At 39.0% G+C, this 16,194-nt stretch overlaps 2 protein-coding genes across 4 annotated transcripts in view; one reads left to right on the forward strand and one right to left on the reverse strand.

Moving 5' to 3' along the window:
- Nucleotides 1-541: 541 nt before the first annotated feature.
- On the reverse strand, nucleotides 542-12,119 carry slc44a1a (solute carrier family 44 member 1a). The gene is made up of 16 exons (XM_084341216.1): nucleotides 11,886-12,119; nucleotides 11,532-11,618; nucleotides 10,612-10,754; nucleotides 9,531-9,667; nucleotides 9,239-9,332; nucleotides 7,757-7,926; nucleotides 7,059-7,148; nucleotides 6,514-6,656; nucleotides 6,069-6,255; nucleotides 4,797-4,965; nucleotides 4,530-4,686; nucleotides 4,302-4,385; nucleotides 4,066-4,203; nucleotides 3,742-3,978; nucleotides 2,544-2,618; nucleotides 542-2,372 (listed from the first exon to the last, which is right to left on the reverse strand). The coding sequence occupies exons 1-16, from the start codon at nucleotides 11,907-11,909 to the stop codon at nucleotides 2,349-2,351; spliced, it is 1,959 nt and encodes a 652-aa protein (XP_084197342.1). The 5' UTR covers nucleotides 11,910-12,119; the 3' UTR covers nucleotides 542-2,348.
- A 585-nt stretch (nucleotides 12,120-12,704) lies between these two features.
- Nucleotides 12,705-16,194, forward strand: part of dlc1 (DLC1 Rho GTPase activating protein) — a 93,029-nt gene continuing 89,539 nt past the window's right edge. For 2 of the 3 annotated variants that reach the window (XM_084363746.1, XM_084363749.1), the window contains exons 1-2: nucleotides 12,705-12,939; nucleotides 13,392-13,588. The gene's annotated coding sequence lies outside the window, so the exon portion shown is untranslated. The remainder of the gene's footprint in view (nucleotides 12,940-13,391; nucleotides 13,589-16,194) is intronic. The other variant, XM_084363750.1, reaches the window with a different exon arrangement.

A 16,194-nucleotide genomic window follows, 5' to 3' on the forward strand; every position in this document is an offset into this window, starting at 1 on the left:
AAACTTCAGCCATTAAGTCACAAATGTTCAAAAACTGACTACTATACTATAATAACTGACATGATCATTAATAATAATTTTTTAAAAAAACCCATTCAGGCTCAAATCTTGCTGCTTCCTGCCAAGGCGGCCTACAGGAGAAGTTGTTTCCTGTCTTTCTATCTAACAACCAAAGGCTTCCAGGAATGGTTCTTTTTCTGCGTACTACAGAAATCACTTAGGTGTGACTCACCATCAACCATCGAGCTGTTTTCCTCTGAATTCCTGTGTTTTATGGAGGCGGACAGCAGCACGCAGAGAGAGCTTTCCCATCAATAACCGCTAACTGCTTAGTGGCTCGATTCTCGTCTGGTCAATGCGGGATTGCAGAAACTGGAGGGGATGAGGCCGTAATCTACACATCAGTAGATTGTGGATACACTCGAGGGGGATCAGATTTATGGCAGGTCAGTCTATCTGCATGATGAGCAGAAGCGTTTCTTATCTACAAGGTAAGTCCAATAATTTATTTCACATTTTGAAGGGAAAACAAACAAGACTGTCTTTTCTTATTTATTTTTAATACAAAAAAAAAAAAATACAAAAGACATTTTTTTGACATTTCTAAAGTCAGTGTTTAACATTTTCATCCACTGTCCCAGAAGTAACCAACTACTTTACTGAGGTTTCATCTTTTCTAAATTAAAATCGGAATCAGATTAGAAAAAATATGGAATGACATAAATGGCAAAATCATTTATTTCCCCTAAGGGGATTCAGACAACTCTAAACTCGTTAGTCCTGGTATGGGGCTAAAATGTAATTTTGTTCTCATTACTTTTGAAGGGCACGACACCAACAGTGGACACAATGGAGAGGTCATTCATTTGTAAGGATCTGCTGCCCTCAGGTGGTTATAGTTAGAGACTCCTCGGCTGAATACTTCAGCAAAGTCTCTCCTTGTTGTTCAGTTTGTATCAGTGAATTTTTGTTGCATTTTAGCCTCAATAGATATTTTATTTGAACATTAAGTTCAATGTTAAAATGGGTGTAACTTGTAGCCTCTAAATGAATTAAAATTAAATTGAACATAACTGATTTAGTCAATACTGCCTAATATCCCTTCAGGAACGTGTTGGGGACTATTGTATTTTTATTTATTTTTTATTTTTTTACATAAATGGGAGATCCTCACCATGATTTTTTATACAAGCACTATGTAGTTTTGGGGAAGAAATTTTATTCAGAAGATCTTCAATTTACTTTATTCAGTCATGAAAACAAAGAGTTTTTTTATTTCCTTTGTTAAGGCATAAAGAAAACTGAATAAACAAGCTGATCTTAAAGGACAACACAGTTTCATATTGTTGTACTTTGTTTATATGTGGCGGACCCTGCCACCTTTCTAGCTTCAAACGGTGTTCTGGAGACCTTATTTTCCTCTGAGAACAGATTGTTTATTCACTTATGGAAAAAATAATAATATCTCTGAGTTTGTTTTAGTACTTCATTATTATTGTAAATATAAAACTCTTAGTTTAAATGTCTTCTCCAAAGCTACATGGTGCCCCTTTAAAGCTTTTGGGCTTCTATAATTCATGTCAGTAGACACAGAGAATAATGAACAAGGACCAGAGTGTCATCTTCTCTATTAATTGAAGTAAATTGTATTTGCACTTTCTGTTACAGCCACTGTACTGTTTAGAGTTAAAACTTAGCGTTTGTACTTTTCAATTAATTTGCTGCCCCCTGCTGACTAGAAGTGGGTGATGTACAGTATAATTTAATACATCATAGCATACTGACCACATATGCTATCATATATCAGTTTAAATTATAACATTTGAGAAGAAATAAAACAACTGGGACAGCCTGACAAACCACAGTTAGCTATTCATTTCAAATTGGAAACCAAGCTGTAGCTAACAGTATTTATGCTACAAAGCAAACATGTTAAACCATGTTAAATCTTTCATTTTACCCATAAGAACCCAGACCCGTTTTAGGAGATTTAAAGTGGACATTTCGGACATTTAGTATAGGATATTTAAAGATTTTAGGACATATAAAGTGTTTGTTACAAGTATGTAACCTTGGGTTCTTATGGGTTAAAATAAACTGCATTTAAAAAAGGAACAACTTTTAAAGAAAAAAGACAAAACAAACAAACTTGTCTTATTAATAACAAAACACAAACCCAAATTAGATTTTGCCATATTACAACTATAAGTATCAAACCTTCTTTCTTAAAAATGAAACATAAAAAATCCAGTGCATCTTCAGCTGAATCTACATGTAGTTATCTGACCGATGTCCCTGGGGTGAGTTAAACTTTGGTCTGTAGTTTTGGCAGTTTTTCTGACGCTTGGTCAAGCTACAGTCCCACCACGTGCCTGTAAAGGAAAAAAATAAGTAAAATAATGCATAGTACTTGAATCACATACAACCAAGTGGTTAGCTTATTTACATGAGGTAACAGACATGACTCCAGTTTGTGTGCTTCAACAGAGTAACAGCTTACATACAGAATACTGAGGAGAAAACTACAAGCTTTTCTAACTCACCATGGACTTCAGCTCTCGTCCATCTCCATCACCTGGACCGTACCGACCCATTTTCTTACTGTTCTCAACATATTCCTGGGAAGGGAAAGACAGTTAAAGATCAGTTATTTTACTCTCTTTTATCACAACACTTTTATTCTGGGGGCAATGAAATGTTCAAGAAATCAATAATGGTAACTAGGAATCCAGTTGTTGGATTCCACCCTGCTTTTTTTATCTGAGTGCCGATGAATTTGGACAAAACGTTCCCCATGGTCACTGTAAATGATTCACTGAGCCCATGAGCAAGTACGCCTTGATTTCATAGTGAAACCATGGGGATGTAACCTGAAGCAGTATGCACTGCAAAATAGAGTAAACCATGAAACAAACCACTTGGTCAAAATAAATCAATAAATAAAAACAGACAACTAAAGAAAACAATGGGCCTCGAGCAACAACATTATCCTAAACCTCTCTTAAATTTTTCAATGAGGTCTGTTCATATAACCAGGGAGACCAGAGTCTCTGAATAAATGTCATTGTAATTCCCTTGTTTCAGTATGATGAAGCCACCTGATCATGAGGACGCGTGTCTTCGTGAGATTTGATCATTAGTATTCGTTTGTTCTGTTTAAGGGCAAACATGTCGCCAAAAGAGGAATTTCACACTTCACAGGTCTGCTTTTGGAAATCAGCAAACAAATTTAGCGCCATCAGTCGAGGACACAATTAGAAAATATCAAAAGTAAAAATGTCAACAGCATGTCATTAAGAGGGAACGTGACATGAAGGGAGTAGCTTTAAAAACATCTTTGTAAAGTAACCTCTCAGTGAATTGGCAACCTATAATGATGATAATATGGTGTTGAGAGAATATTAATTTGTTTGTTTTAGTCATACATTTTATTTTAGTGAAGTTTATTATTATTAAACTCCAAATTCACTCAGATTAAGGCATCTGACTCTTGAGTCAAATGAGTATATTTTGCCTGGTGAATAAAGGCAGTCTGTCTGTGCATGACTTGTACAACAGGTCTGCAACACTCATATTACATTAGTATCTCTGTTGTGAGTGGTTCTTGCATGAGGACCAATGAGCTCTGAAAGCACTAAATGCTTCTCACACTCCAGTCACTTGGGTAGAAAAACACCCTCTGAAGACATCCGTATTCATTACAACATCTCATACCCGTTTATACACACTATCTCTTCTCACCATTAAGGCCTTGTCCATGTAGTACTCGCGCCCGGGGGTGCCATCGTTATACTTTGTGTCCACAGCGAAGCAAAGGAAGAGAACATCGACCACATTCTCAAAGACAGAAAGGAAGCAGTGAGCCACCAGGTAGGCAAACAGACAGACGATGAGGAGAGGCAGGACCCACACGGTGTAGTCCTTCTGGTAGTTCAGAGCTAGGACGCCAGCAAAAGCTGTGCAGGAGACTATGAGCACCTAAGAGTGAAGATATAAGAGTTGGAGAACATTAAGGTGGGGGCAATCTCTTTTTAAAAAACTACAGAATACGTCTCCGTGCAGTACCTTTCCTAAGAAGAGGACAAAGTCGCCCACAGTGTTGATGGCAGCCACTCGGAGGGCGTTTTCCACCAGGATGAGGAATGCTTCACGGGCGGAGGTGCAGAAACTGGTGCTATTGATGGCTGTCGCAGTGTAAGCATTCTGAAATAATGTGATATGGACACTGTAAATATTTGGGATCTTGTTTCCACTGTGAGGTATACTAGATTTTCTTCCTTCACTGACCTGACATGACTTACTTGATTTAAGTATGCAAGACACTTCTCAAGACACCACAAACAGCAGACACAAGCTTTCAGCATGCAGCGAGCACAGGCGTTTTCCTACAAAAACAGACAAAATGTGTTCAAATATATGTATTAACATTCACAAATAATTGAGAGTTATAGGCTTAACATAAGGTTGTAATTGAGTTTTTGAGATTGTGGCATTTTAAAATAAACTTTGCATAATTTCACACAGCTCACCTTTCCTTTGAGCTGGCTGTGGATGTATGTTAAGATGAGACGAGGGATCTTAACAAGCGTGATGATGAAGGAGCCTTTGGCCAGAGTACCCAGATGGTAGCGGATGGTTCGGGCCATGGAGGAGAGGATGGGAGTAACTGGCATTTGGGATTTATTCCTTTAGACACAGAAAGACAGACATGATCGAAACTCAATTATTATTATTAAGGAATGTGACAGCATTAGACCTTTCATGTGATAAAATACAAATTATTTTCTGTTGTTTACCTTGTGAAGTAGTATGTCACCACAGCTCCAGCAATTGTCATCTGCTGGAAGGCGAGAATGAACTCACTGATCCAGATGAGACCCACGACGTGGTACCACACCAGGTACTGAAGAGGCCCTTGCATTTCATATTCAACCACACCTGTAGAGTTGTTCTTTATCGGTGCCCCTGTGAGGGAATACCAGCATGAATTTGGGTCACATATTTTACAGGTCAGTCAGTGTAACTTTACATGGGAGCTAAAACATATGAATCTTCTACACGTCCCTCTGTATTTCCTGAATTTTTACTTCTGTAAATACTGAAATTTACTTAAGGGGGTCTCTTGCAAAAACACATATCACAATTTGTATTCACTATAACTATACTAAATCATGTTATCTGTGTGCACTACAGGGGGATTCAATCACACAGGTGTTTGTTTATTAATTCATAGAATGGCTTTTATCCGTTTCTGCAAATTAAGTCTTCACTTGTAATGAATGTGTGACTGCATCAGTCAGCAACTTGTCACCACTGTTCTTCATCAACTTAAAACTCTCCTTATCATTTGGTCTTTTGTAGGGAGTTGAACACAGTTGACAACATCAACACACAGTACAGCGTATTTTATAAACTCATGACTGTGACACTTTTACTATAATTAACATTGTGCAACATCTCTTCCTAATAATACTTTTCACACATCTAAAAAGTTGAAACAAAGTGCAGAATTTCATTTAACTTATCTAACCAAAAGAAGTATCTCAGGAAATCACATGTCCTCTTGGTCTCAGTAAACAAATAAAAATGCTGTTATTTTACACTATATCACTATTTAAATTGACCAAGGTTTTTTAATGTTGCATCAGTCCGACAGTTTAACTTGCATTTTACATTTTTCTTTTACTGAGAACATATTGCACTGATGCAATGAGCATCACACGATGGAATAAGTTATTAAATGGGATGTTCTGACTTTATTTGTGCTCGCCCTTTTCCTCTGAATTAAAAGTCAACTGTAAAAAAAAAAAAAAAAAAAAAAAAAAAAAGAGAGAAGTGGGAGAAGTTGCTCTTTGACTCCTTCCTCCCACGTCACGCGACTAGCACAAGATTCCAAATGTGGGATGTTCAGTCATGCCACAAAACAGAGACAAAATGTCACCGAGTAACAAACTTAAGATTCTTGTTTGGGAGTGTTACCACGAACACATGAGATGATAAAAACTAGTCTGTGCCCTGCAGATCATGCACACACCAAAAAATCTGACAAATGAATGAACTACACGTACCTGAAGTCCCGAGGAAGAGGAGCACAGTGACCCAGTACACCCAGAAGAGCATGAGGCAGATGAAGGTCCAGAAGGGCTGGAGGGCCAGCAGGGGAAGGTGGATGAACACTTTACCAGCCACATGGAAAAGGGAGATGGTGAGAGCCACACGCTTCCTCATGAAGAACATCACTATCAGGAGAACAACCTGGAGGGTTAGACAAGGAACAGTGAGCTTAAGAAATCACTGAAATGAGCTTGGGGATTAATTTTAAAAACAGAAACCTTCTCTGTACAAAGACATAACTCTATGTATCCTATTTAACCATGTCTAAACCCCACAGGCCTTTTTATTTAGCACTAAACTGCTGTATTTTCTGTACTAAACATATTTTACTCTCTGATATAAGATAAGCTCTATCAGTAAATGCATGCAAAATGACATTTCCGGTGCACTCAGACATACCGTGAAAACAGTAGCAACGATTGAATACACAAGCAAGGCCTTAACATTGTCTGCAGCCACTTCTTTCCCAAACACTGATAAAGTGCTATCATTGAGGGCTTTCCTGTGATCCACATAGAGCCACCAGAGGACGCCTGTCCCACCTGCAAAAGACCAGAGCAGAGTTCAAAAATAACCTGAACAAAAAAAAACATCCTGTTCTCTCTGTTATCTCTTCAGCATTATCTAATTTAAGAGTGACACAATAAAACTCTGAATATTTTCAAATGTCAAAAATGAATTAGCCGGATAGGTGTAAAGTTATGCAGATCAAATCAGGCACTGCCCTCCCATTCATTTTAAGTAAGGGCAGTGTGCCTAGGCTGTGTCCGTGCAAGCCGCAGGGGATGTTAAAAAAAAAAAGCTGAACCAGATTCAAATGCAATAGCAATCACATCTATCCTTAACTTTGTTTCCTGTATGTTTTGTCTCTTTTTTGGAAAATATGTTGTGGTCTAAATGAAGCCTAACAGTGCTAGAACATGTATGTTGCTCTAGAAAGTTACCTATAGAGCCGATGATTACCAGAATGGTTAGAATCCACACCAGCACTTTGGAGATGTACCGGATGACAACCATCATGATCAGGGACAGAACTGAGAGAAAACAAAGTGCATCATGTGAGTATATTAAACACTGCTTACATGGACAAAGTTAAATCAAGCTGCAGAAAAAGTGCTGATTTTACGGTATCTGCCGGTGAAATATTGCTTAATCTTAAACATAAATAAAACACACTGAACCATTAAGCCATGGGTTTGCTTTTCATTTAGACAGTAATTGAATGAGAAAAGTCCACACGCCCCATGTGGGGAATCTCTGTTCTGCCATGAATCATGTAGCGTTGACAATCACTTTAAGCAAACAGAGAGATCAAACAGCTTAGATAAATGATGTCTAAATCAGTGCTGTCTTTTTTGCTGTACCAGTGGGAGGAGTTAGAGCAGACCTTAAATTTCATGCCTGTGGGCTAAGCTTCAGGGAACACAACGGCAGGAACCACTCAGACATTTCCTGTTATTCTAAAGGGGAAAAAAATAGCTTCCATTTCCGAATGTTGCCTTCCTACTGAATTCTCATGAGCAATTATGGCTGCGCAGTGGGAGCAGCAGAAAATAAGAAACATACCAGTAGTTTGTCATTGGATATTCACTGAAAATAACCACATGCATTATTGTAAGCCAGATGTAACCATGTGTTATACCTAAAGCCAGCACACAAAGGAGCATGATGATCTCCTTGCTGGCCATGACCCCTGCAACGACCCGGCGCAGCACGCTGTTGTCACTGACGAACGACACAAACGCCTGCGCAAATTCAGCGTAGCAGCCGATATCCACAGGAATGCAGCGGTGAAAGACTGGGAGAGACTTACTGAAAACAGGACAACAATGAAGAACATGGATTCATTAATTTTCAATGGGTAGTAATTCAAGCAGAGGACTATGGATTATGAAATCTACCTATGTTTATATATGATTTTTATATTGGTCCTCTTTTGTACTACGTGTGTAAGTAGATCAGCCAACAGTACATACCTGTGTGAGACTTTGTTCTGGAATTAACTACTGAAATAAATAAAAAATAAAGTAATAACTACCTGAATGATTGAGTGGTAGACTTCCTGTCCTCATAATCTGAGTTTTAACTCACTGGACCTGTGATGTCATCACTCTACTGATCAACCTACCCCTCTATCCTGATTCGACAAGGGTTAAATTAGTCTAAAATTAATTTAAAAGGAGACTTATTTATTTTATTTTTTTTCCCCTTTCCTTCAGTGTTTAATCTAAGTTCTGGTGCGTGTAAAAGATCTTTAAAGTTAAAAAAATCAAAGTCTACACCAACAGAAGCGCCTCTCTCCCACAGAAAACGCCTTTAATTCTGTGACTTTGTGACATCACACTATGCAATTTATGCCTAGCGGCTATTTTCCCATGTAAGAACTGATTTAGCATAGCTGCGCTGTTGTTGTTAGCGGTGCCAGCACAGGGGTGTGTAAGCTGACCTAACAGAGGAGACTGGGTATTTGGGAGGGCGGGCCATAAAGAGACAGGAGCTAAAACGATAGTGTTTCAGACAGAGGGGGAATACAGAGCTGCAGCACTGGACAGTTTGAGAAAACTGAGGAATTTTTTATGGACTAAACCATGTATGCCTATTCTAGTAGTAACTCAAAATAAAATGATAAACCTGAAAATACGCATTATATGTCTCTTAGGTACATACAGCAACACTTAAAAGATACAAGTTACCCCTATAAACACCAGAGACATAAATATCTCCCTTGCTTTTGTCACTTGCTGTCCTGGTTGAAAACATACTGTACCTACATGAGCTTCATTAAAACCTTCACCAGCACTTACTGGTTATGCCCCTCTCCAAAAAATAAAAATAATGGCATTAATAACAAGGGGAAACTGGTGCTAGTGAGAATGTAGCCTTGTCCAGTGACTAAAAACTTTCTTGTTTATGAGTTGATGCTAAATTAAAATCTAAAGGATATGACTAAGGCACAGAATCAGCACCACCCACCAACCAAATGCTGGGAAATTATGCAATGAATGGTAGATTTGCACCACCCCAAAACAGTGGTGACCAACTGAGTGGCTGGTAAAATTTGAACCTTCACTAGTCATATGACAGCTGGACAAAAAAGTTAATTTTGCACCCTTTGCTTGATTACCTTGGTGGAACAGGCAGTTTGGGACATTTAGTGAATCTTTCTGAATGGCTTGGGTATCTTGTAGGAGAAATTTCATAGGAGCAGAGCTGGGATCCTATCAACATGAAAACAAAAGAATAAATTACATGTTCAGTTTCATTAAAATGTGCGCAAGCAATTCTGATGGCATTAAATGTATATCCCACTTATGCCCAACATTTGTACATGTAAATATGAGTAAACCGAAAACTCTCAGTAAATACACTGGACAACTTTTTTCACTGAAGCGTTTTCACTTTTGCAGTTTTCTCACCATTATTCAGAGCGAACTGCTTTAAATCGCTGTATGCCTTCAGTTCAGCAGCAGGACATTTGGAGACACACAGGGCGATGGACTTGATCTTCCTGTTAATTAAATCAAGGTTGCAAGGGTCCAAAAAGAAAACGTACCTGACAGGAAGAAAAATAAAAAAATAAAAACAGAATTTCAGATTAGCTGTTCAATGAAATAAAGTGCTGCCACAACCTTCCCTCCGAAATAAGAAAAAAGGGAAAGAAGTTATCAGTATATTTGGATATTTCTATGCCGGCTGGGACTGTTCTGTTGGGGCAGAAAATGAAAGATGTTGACATTTGCTACTCTGTCGCACAGATCCTTCTTTGTAGCCGAAACGCCTTTTATTCAAAGCCTCCACGGGCAATCAGCCCATCAATAAAGCATGACCCATTGTTTCAGTAAAACTGGGCCTACAGGCTGCATGCTGATGGAAAGCTACAGCCCAAAAAGGAGGAATATCATCAAAGACTTCTAACATAAATTATGAGAAGGGGAGGTTTTGGGACAATTCTGTCTGCGTGATAAAAAAAATATCTAACTGAGACTTTCTCAGTGAGAAATTATAAAAAGGGAGATAAACTATTCATTCAGATAAATTAAAAACTTGCAGAACACAGTGCAACTGTGAGTCACTGTGGCTCTGTGTTGGTGATGTTAATCTACATTAACCTTCTGAAAAATGTTCTCCAAATATCAGACTGAGTCTCAGTATTTTTCTGAACATGTTACAACACGTAGCTCATGGTCTGGACAGCTCAACCTCATCAACTATGTAAGGCAGAACAGGAGGAAAACTGATGCGCTTACAGATGCAGCAACCGGTCCTTTGTGGCAAATTAGAATATTAGGATTACATGATGTAATCCTTGCATGGGCAGAAGTAATGCTGACTTCCTTCCTTTGACGACAGAGGGCAAAAAAAGTCTCAACATGTCTGCTTCGATGTACTGAAATAGCTAAATCAGGATAACAGAGCAAATGAAATGAGGTGAAGAGGTGAATGTAATATACATTAAGCCCTATGTCTTATGTTAGGTCATTTATAAATCAGACTTACTTGTTTTCCTTCATGTCCCGTCCACTGAGAGGCACTCCCTCGATTTTGGTGTTATTCCGACCACAGGTGTTGCCATAGCTGTCATAGCCTGAGATTAGCCTCGAGGCAGCTCCTGTGCCGATGGGATAGCCACAAATACAGGCCTGCAGATCACACATATTAGAGTGGATCACGCTAACTGTCCGAAGGATAACATGAAAGACATGCACTCATGTTCAGTAGATTATGAATAAAATAAACATGATTTTTAATTAGCCACACTGAAACATTGAGAAGTTTGCAAACAGCACAATTTTATGGCAAGCCTACAGTAACAAAAAATGTTTTTTTTTAAATAGTGAATATCATATACATCTCACAGTATAACACAATGTTTAAACAGCCCCACAAACTATAGCACAGCCTCCAAGATTACTACAAAGTTGAATCCATGCTTCTCTGAATCAGTTTCCACCGAACCGTAATCTATTGCAGAGCTGCAGAGGTTACCAGCTGTTTGCATTATAGAGCCATTTCATTGATGTCTATGCATTCATCAATTCCTCAGTATAGCATGTGATTTATAGGTATGACCAAGTAAAAGAAATGCAGTCTAATGCATCAGTCATGCAACAAATCCTGCCTCTATGAAGAATATATGTGTTGGGTGTTGTCGAGAATGTGTTATAGAGGTGTTGATTCAATGTTTTGATCAATATGGAAGCTGCAATTGCTGATGTTGAATCCAATTGCTCTAAAACTACTACCCTAACAGAGCACAAACATTGCAATACAACAACTTCACACACACCACAGTCTAAGAAATGACCCCGAAGTTGAATCAACACCTATCTACCATAAAGTTTCAGCACAGATTTTAAAACTGTAACTCTCATGAATGTGAAATGTATTGCAGAGCTTAAGCTAAACTGAAAACTTACCATCCCGACACAAAACAGCGTGAATATGATGAGCCATGGGATGTCCGTGCAGCTGTGCTCCTCCAGCGGTTTCCAGTCACGTTTGCCCTTCCAAGGCATAAATAATCGATAATTAATAAAAGAAGATAGATGACACAGATATCCTGACTTCTGTTTCGCTGCGCTGCAGTAGCCACCCTGCTGCGCCACAACCCAGCAGACAAATAAATGTGGCTGGGAAAAAAAAAAAAACACAAGCGGCTGCTACAAGTGCCGAACAAAGTGACGTTGTCGGCACACACGCTGCCTCAAACTCCTCTGCAGACTAAGTGCTGACAAGTTTTAAAGCGGCCATCGTGTTTTTAGCCAACTTACCTGTGTGCTGCTACAACATCCCATTATGACCGAGGACACGACAACTTGGCGAGGTCAACTCAACTCAAAACGAAACTAAACTTTACTTTTTCTTTGGTTAAACTTTGCCGCTTCCCGTTCTCTTCCCTTTTCTACCTGTAACCCATGCAAGTACACGAATATATCGATTTGTTTACGCCTTATTCAATGCGGTAGCTACACCCATTTGTGAAACTCCTTCGTTTGGAGGATCAGGTAAACACGGAAGAAGCCAAACTTTCTTATGATGCCTTCACGTGCTGTCAGAAATATCACAATTATCATGCAAACAGCTGCAACATTAGCTTTAATTTGCATTCTCATTTGTGTTACCTCCATGAAAACATTGGCAGTGATGCCACAGAAGAAACAGGCTCTGTTGAAAAAAGAAAAAAATCTAAATAATTGGGAATTTGGTCAACAGGAACCCACGTTAACACATCCCCGGTTGCCTTATAAATAACTGTTTATATTCATGAGTTCATGCGTAATATATTGAATATGCTGTTGTATAGGGGGAAAAAAAAAACAAAATAGCAAATCTGGACTGTGATTACGATGCGGATGAGTAGCATGTAAAATAGGTTACATATAAGTCCTAGAGAGCGTAAAGGCTTACACTGAATTGTTGTGCATGTAAATTACAACATGAATATCAAATGAAACACCACACACACACACACACACACACACACACACACACGAATCATTATTGTTTCCATCAAAAGTGAGATCCATGCATGGCTTAGAAAGTTACAAGGTGCCGTGAAAGCAGCATAACAGTCGGTAGACTGGAGGTCTGAAGATAAGTGCACGTGGAGAGTTTTCTGGATTAATGAAGTAGTTAATGAACTAACTGTTAACTAACTGTTAACATAACACAACTAATAGTGTGACTGGAGCTGTTTCTCCAAATGGCAGACAAATATATTATGAAGACGGATGAAGCTTAATTGGCTAAAATTAACTTTAACCAGGAGGGGTTCGGCTGTTTGCTAGCTTAACTGCGCCACCGTGCGGCAGCAATTTCACAAAGGTGAGTTGATGAGCCTCAGGTTCACAGGCAGATATTTTTATGACATTTGCTCACTGTAAGCTGTTCTTATTTCTTCATATACAAACATACCGGCTTTCCCTTTGTGAAAACTACACGTTTGACACGCTGAAAGTTGAACCATTCAAAGTTAGCCGTTACATTCACTTTCCCATCGACAGGGCAGAGGGAGGAGAGGCTGAACATTAAGTTTGAATGACTCTAACGTGGACACCACAGTGGACTTTACCCTCTCAGTACTCTGGATTTATTTTCTTTCAGTGTGTTAAATGAGCTGCCAATATGCTCTACACATGTAATAAAACCAGATGTACGCCTACCTACATGTGCAACCACTCCCCCGCATTATGAGGTTTTGTCGCCCCCAGCAGCCTGTGTCACGCTATTACAACCAGTTTCCTCCATCACATGCTAATATTCATTTTTCATTACAGACTCTCAGGTAGCCCTATTTCTGTGGCGCTACAGGACTTCATCTCGCCCAGAGACACTTGAGTGGGGATGCCTGCTGACAAAGTGATTGCTGCAGCCCCTCCAGCTGATGGGTTTTCTCACACACTGTGCAACCTAACTGCATGTGGTAGGAGCCTTCAAGAGGCACACATATTTACAAGTCCAAGCACAAGCAAAGGTTAGTGATTTGGGCTCTGACTTGAATCCTGTGTTGTATTTTAGAAGCCTCTTTTTATTTCTTAGAAAACACTGCCCCATCGTACGCCATTATTTCTGTCTTGGGAACATCATTTTTCACTGAAACACTCGATTTGTCATTTTTACACCATGTTTGCAAATAGTTGGACAAACTATAGGGCTACGTGACATGGTGAAAATCACATAGGGATTATTTTAATGGGTATCGTGATTGCGGTATGATTCACAGTTAGTGGGAATGATCATTTATGCATCACAATTTTCATTTGTGACATTTGTTAGAATCTGCACGAAACAAACATGCTATTTTACATCTGGACAACAAGATTTGTAGGCCAGGGCATCTCTGCAGCACTACTTTATTATGGTACTGTTTTGTCACACATTTTACCTTCATCAAAAAGGTGCAGCTTCTTGAGATTTGGATATTGCACCTAGCCATGTTACAATTTTGACTATGTTCTGCTTGATTGTGCAGCACTAATATACTATTCTAAAAGTCTTGCCATTAGTGGTTCCCCACAAGAGTCAGATGTTTGAAGTAGCATAATTTTCAAGAGGGCATCGCCCCCTGCCTGCTGTTTTTCAAGAGGTTTCTGGTTTCCCCGACCTGTACGTGTCCTGAGTGGGCTGGAATGCCAAACAGTTTTTTTTTAAGAAGAGGTGCCTTCCGTCTTATTTTCCTTCTGCTCTTATTGCACTATAAACTTTTCTGCTGTGTTGCGTAGAAGACCGGAAGGGAAGGTAAATATTTAACTGCGTAAATCAACTATTGCTAAATTCCTGCAGCCTTACACCTGATAAATAATCCTGTTTAAAACAACTGTATTTCAGAGACACATGCACATTTTCTTCATAGCTGTTATTGTGTCAGTGTGGATGAAAGGGTTAAAATAAGAATAAGTAAACAGGGATCTTGCAGGAACAGAATATATGATGAGCATAACAGTTTGGTATTTCTATATGACTGTATCTACGAGAACAAGTGCAGATGTTGGGAGGTTACATTTGGAACCAAAATGCAAAATAACATGGAGCGGAAACATAACTGCTCAGAGGTCCCTCTCATCGAATGATGAAACAGCTCCTGGCCCCTCATCTCCTTACTCTCAGTCTCAAGTATTTCCTGCTGATGCTGCTGTGGTAACGGTGTCCAAGGACAACACATTTTCCTGGATCTCTTACTGGAAGAGTCGATGCCAGCACAGCATATGTTCAACAGAATCCTGGGTGGAGGGGTTGCGCAGTACGTCACTATTCAGGCCCTTACAGGGATGGGCCCAAGCTCAAGAATCATTCCTCATAAACAACGACAAGAGGATAAATATTATGTGTCTCTGTCCTCCAATACTTTCGAGATCCAAGCTGTTAGAAAATGGCAAGCTTTGGAGGATGTGATGAATTCCACAAGGCAGATCATTTGGAGTGTCTATGTTGCATCCATTTTCTTTCCTTTTGCAAAATGGACAGAGGGGGTGGTGATAAATGACTCACTTTTTACAGCAGATCTTTGTGAATCACTTGCAGTTGTTTTCTCATTCATGTGAACTTTCTCAAGGAAAGCTTTGTTTTATGTTGGTTAAAGAAGCACAAATCTGAATTTTCAAAAAGTTTCGATATTTAAAGAGGTCAAAGACCCTGCTTTTTTTAATTGTTAAAACAATTAAAGTACACTAGATGGCTACTGTACATGTTTGTGATATCAGCCTGTGGAACATTTACCACATTTAATGCTAATGCCCATTTGAGTGTTTTGTGTATCTCTATATGGCTGTATGCATTCCTGCACACACGTTAAAGCTACAGAAGTGTGAGAATGTGCTCAGGTGCTGGTGTTTATAGGGTTATGGGGCATTTGTTTGAGTCACAGATGAAATCCAGCTGTTGTTGCCAGCTGGCCCTGCCTTGATCCATATAGATCTGTCTCTTTTTTTAAGATGCAGGTAGATTGTCTGAGCAGAACAAAGGCTGCTTCTACTTTCACAAGATATGCAGACTCACTTATACTTAAACAGCATCTTTTAGTCATTATTCAGATGCCAAGCAACTTCCATATGCTGCAGAAACTGGTAGGCCATGCAACGTCCTCTCGAATACAGCTGCAATGATTAGTCGATTGAAAGATAAGTCGATTGAAAAAACTGTTAGTTTTAATAATTTTTCTTTTTAAATGTAATGATTTGCTGCTTTTCTTAGTTTTTTTATGATAGTAAATGCAGGGTCTCTGGGTATTGTAATCTTGGGTATTGTACTGTTTTGTTGGTTGGACAGAAAAAACTATTTGAAGAAATTGTAAGTGTATTGTTGAGTATTTTTCACAATTTTGGACATTTTATAGATTAAACAATCGATTAATCCTGAAAATAATCAACAGATTAATATATTACGCGTTAGTTGCAGCCCTACTCTCGACCATGAATACTTGGAAAGAGGACATACAACATGTCACATACGAGACACAAAATTCAAGGATACCATTCATATAAAGGGAAAGACACAAGAGTTGTCTACTTAATCGACAGTGATATGTTGTGGTTTCTTTCTTGTGACAAATGTACTTACTGTAAGTCGCTTTAGATAAAAGCG

This window comes from Pagrus pagrus, assembly GCF_965226575.1.
Source record: "Pagrus pagrus genome assembly, chromosome: 2".
NCBI classification, from domain to species: Eukaryota; Metazoa; Chordata; class Actinopteri; order Spariformes; family Sparidae; genus Pagrus; species Pagrus pagrus.

What these genes read in the sequence shown, in the direction of transcription:
- slc44a1a (XM_084341216.1), bottom strand. Translation starts at nt 11,909, where the DNA reads ATGGGATGTTGTAGCAGCACACAG. An exon ending in CCTTTGTGTGCTGGCTTTAG is followed by an intron (nt 7,149 to 7,756) that starts GTATAACACATG and finishes GTTTTCTCTCAG; the next exon opens with TTCTGTCCCTGATCATGATG. An exon ending in ACAGCCAGCTCAAAGGAAAG is followed by an intron (nt 4,386 to 4,529) that starts GTGAGCTGTGTG and finishes CTGTTTTTGTAG; the next exon opens with GAAAACGCCTGTGCTCGCTG.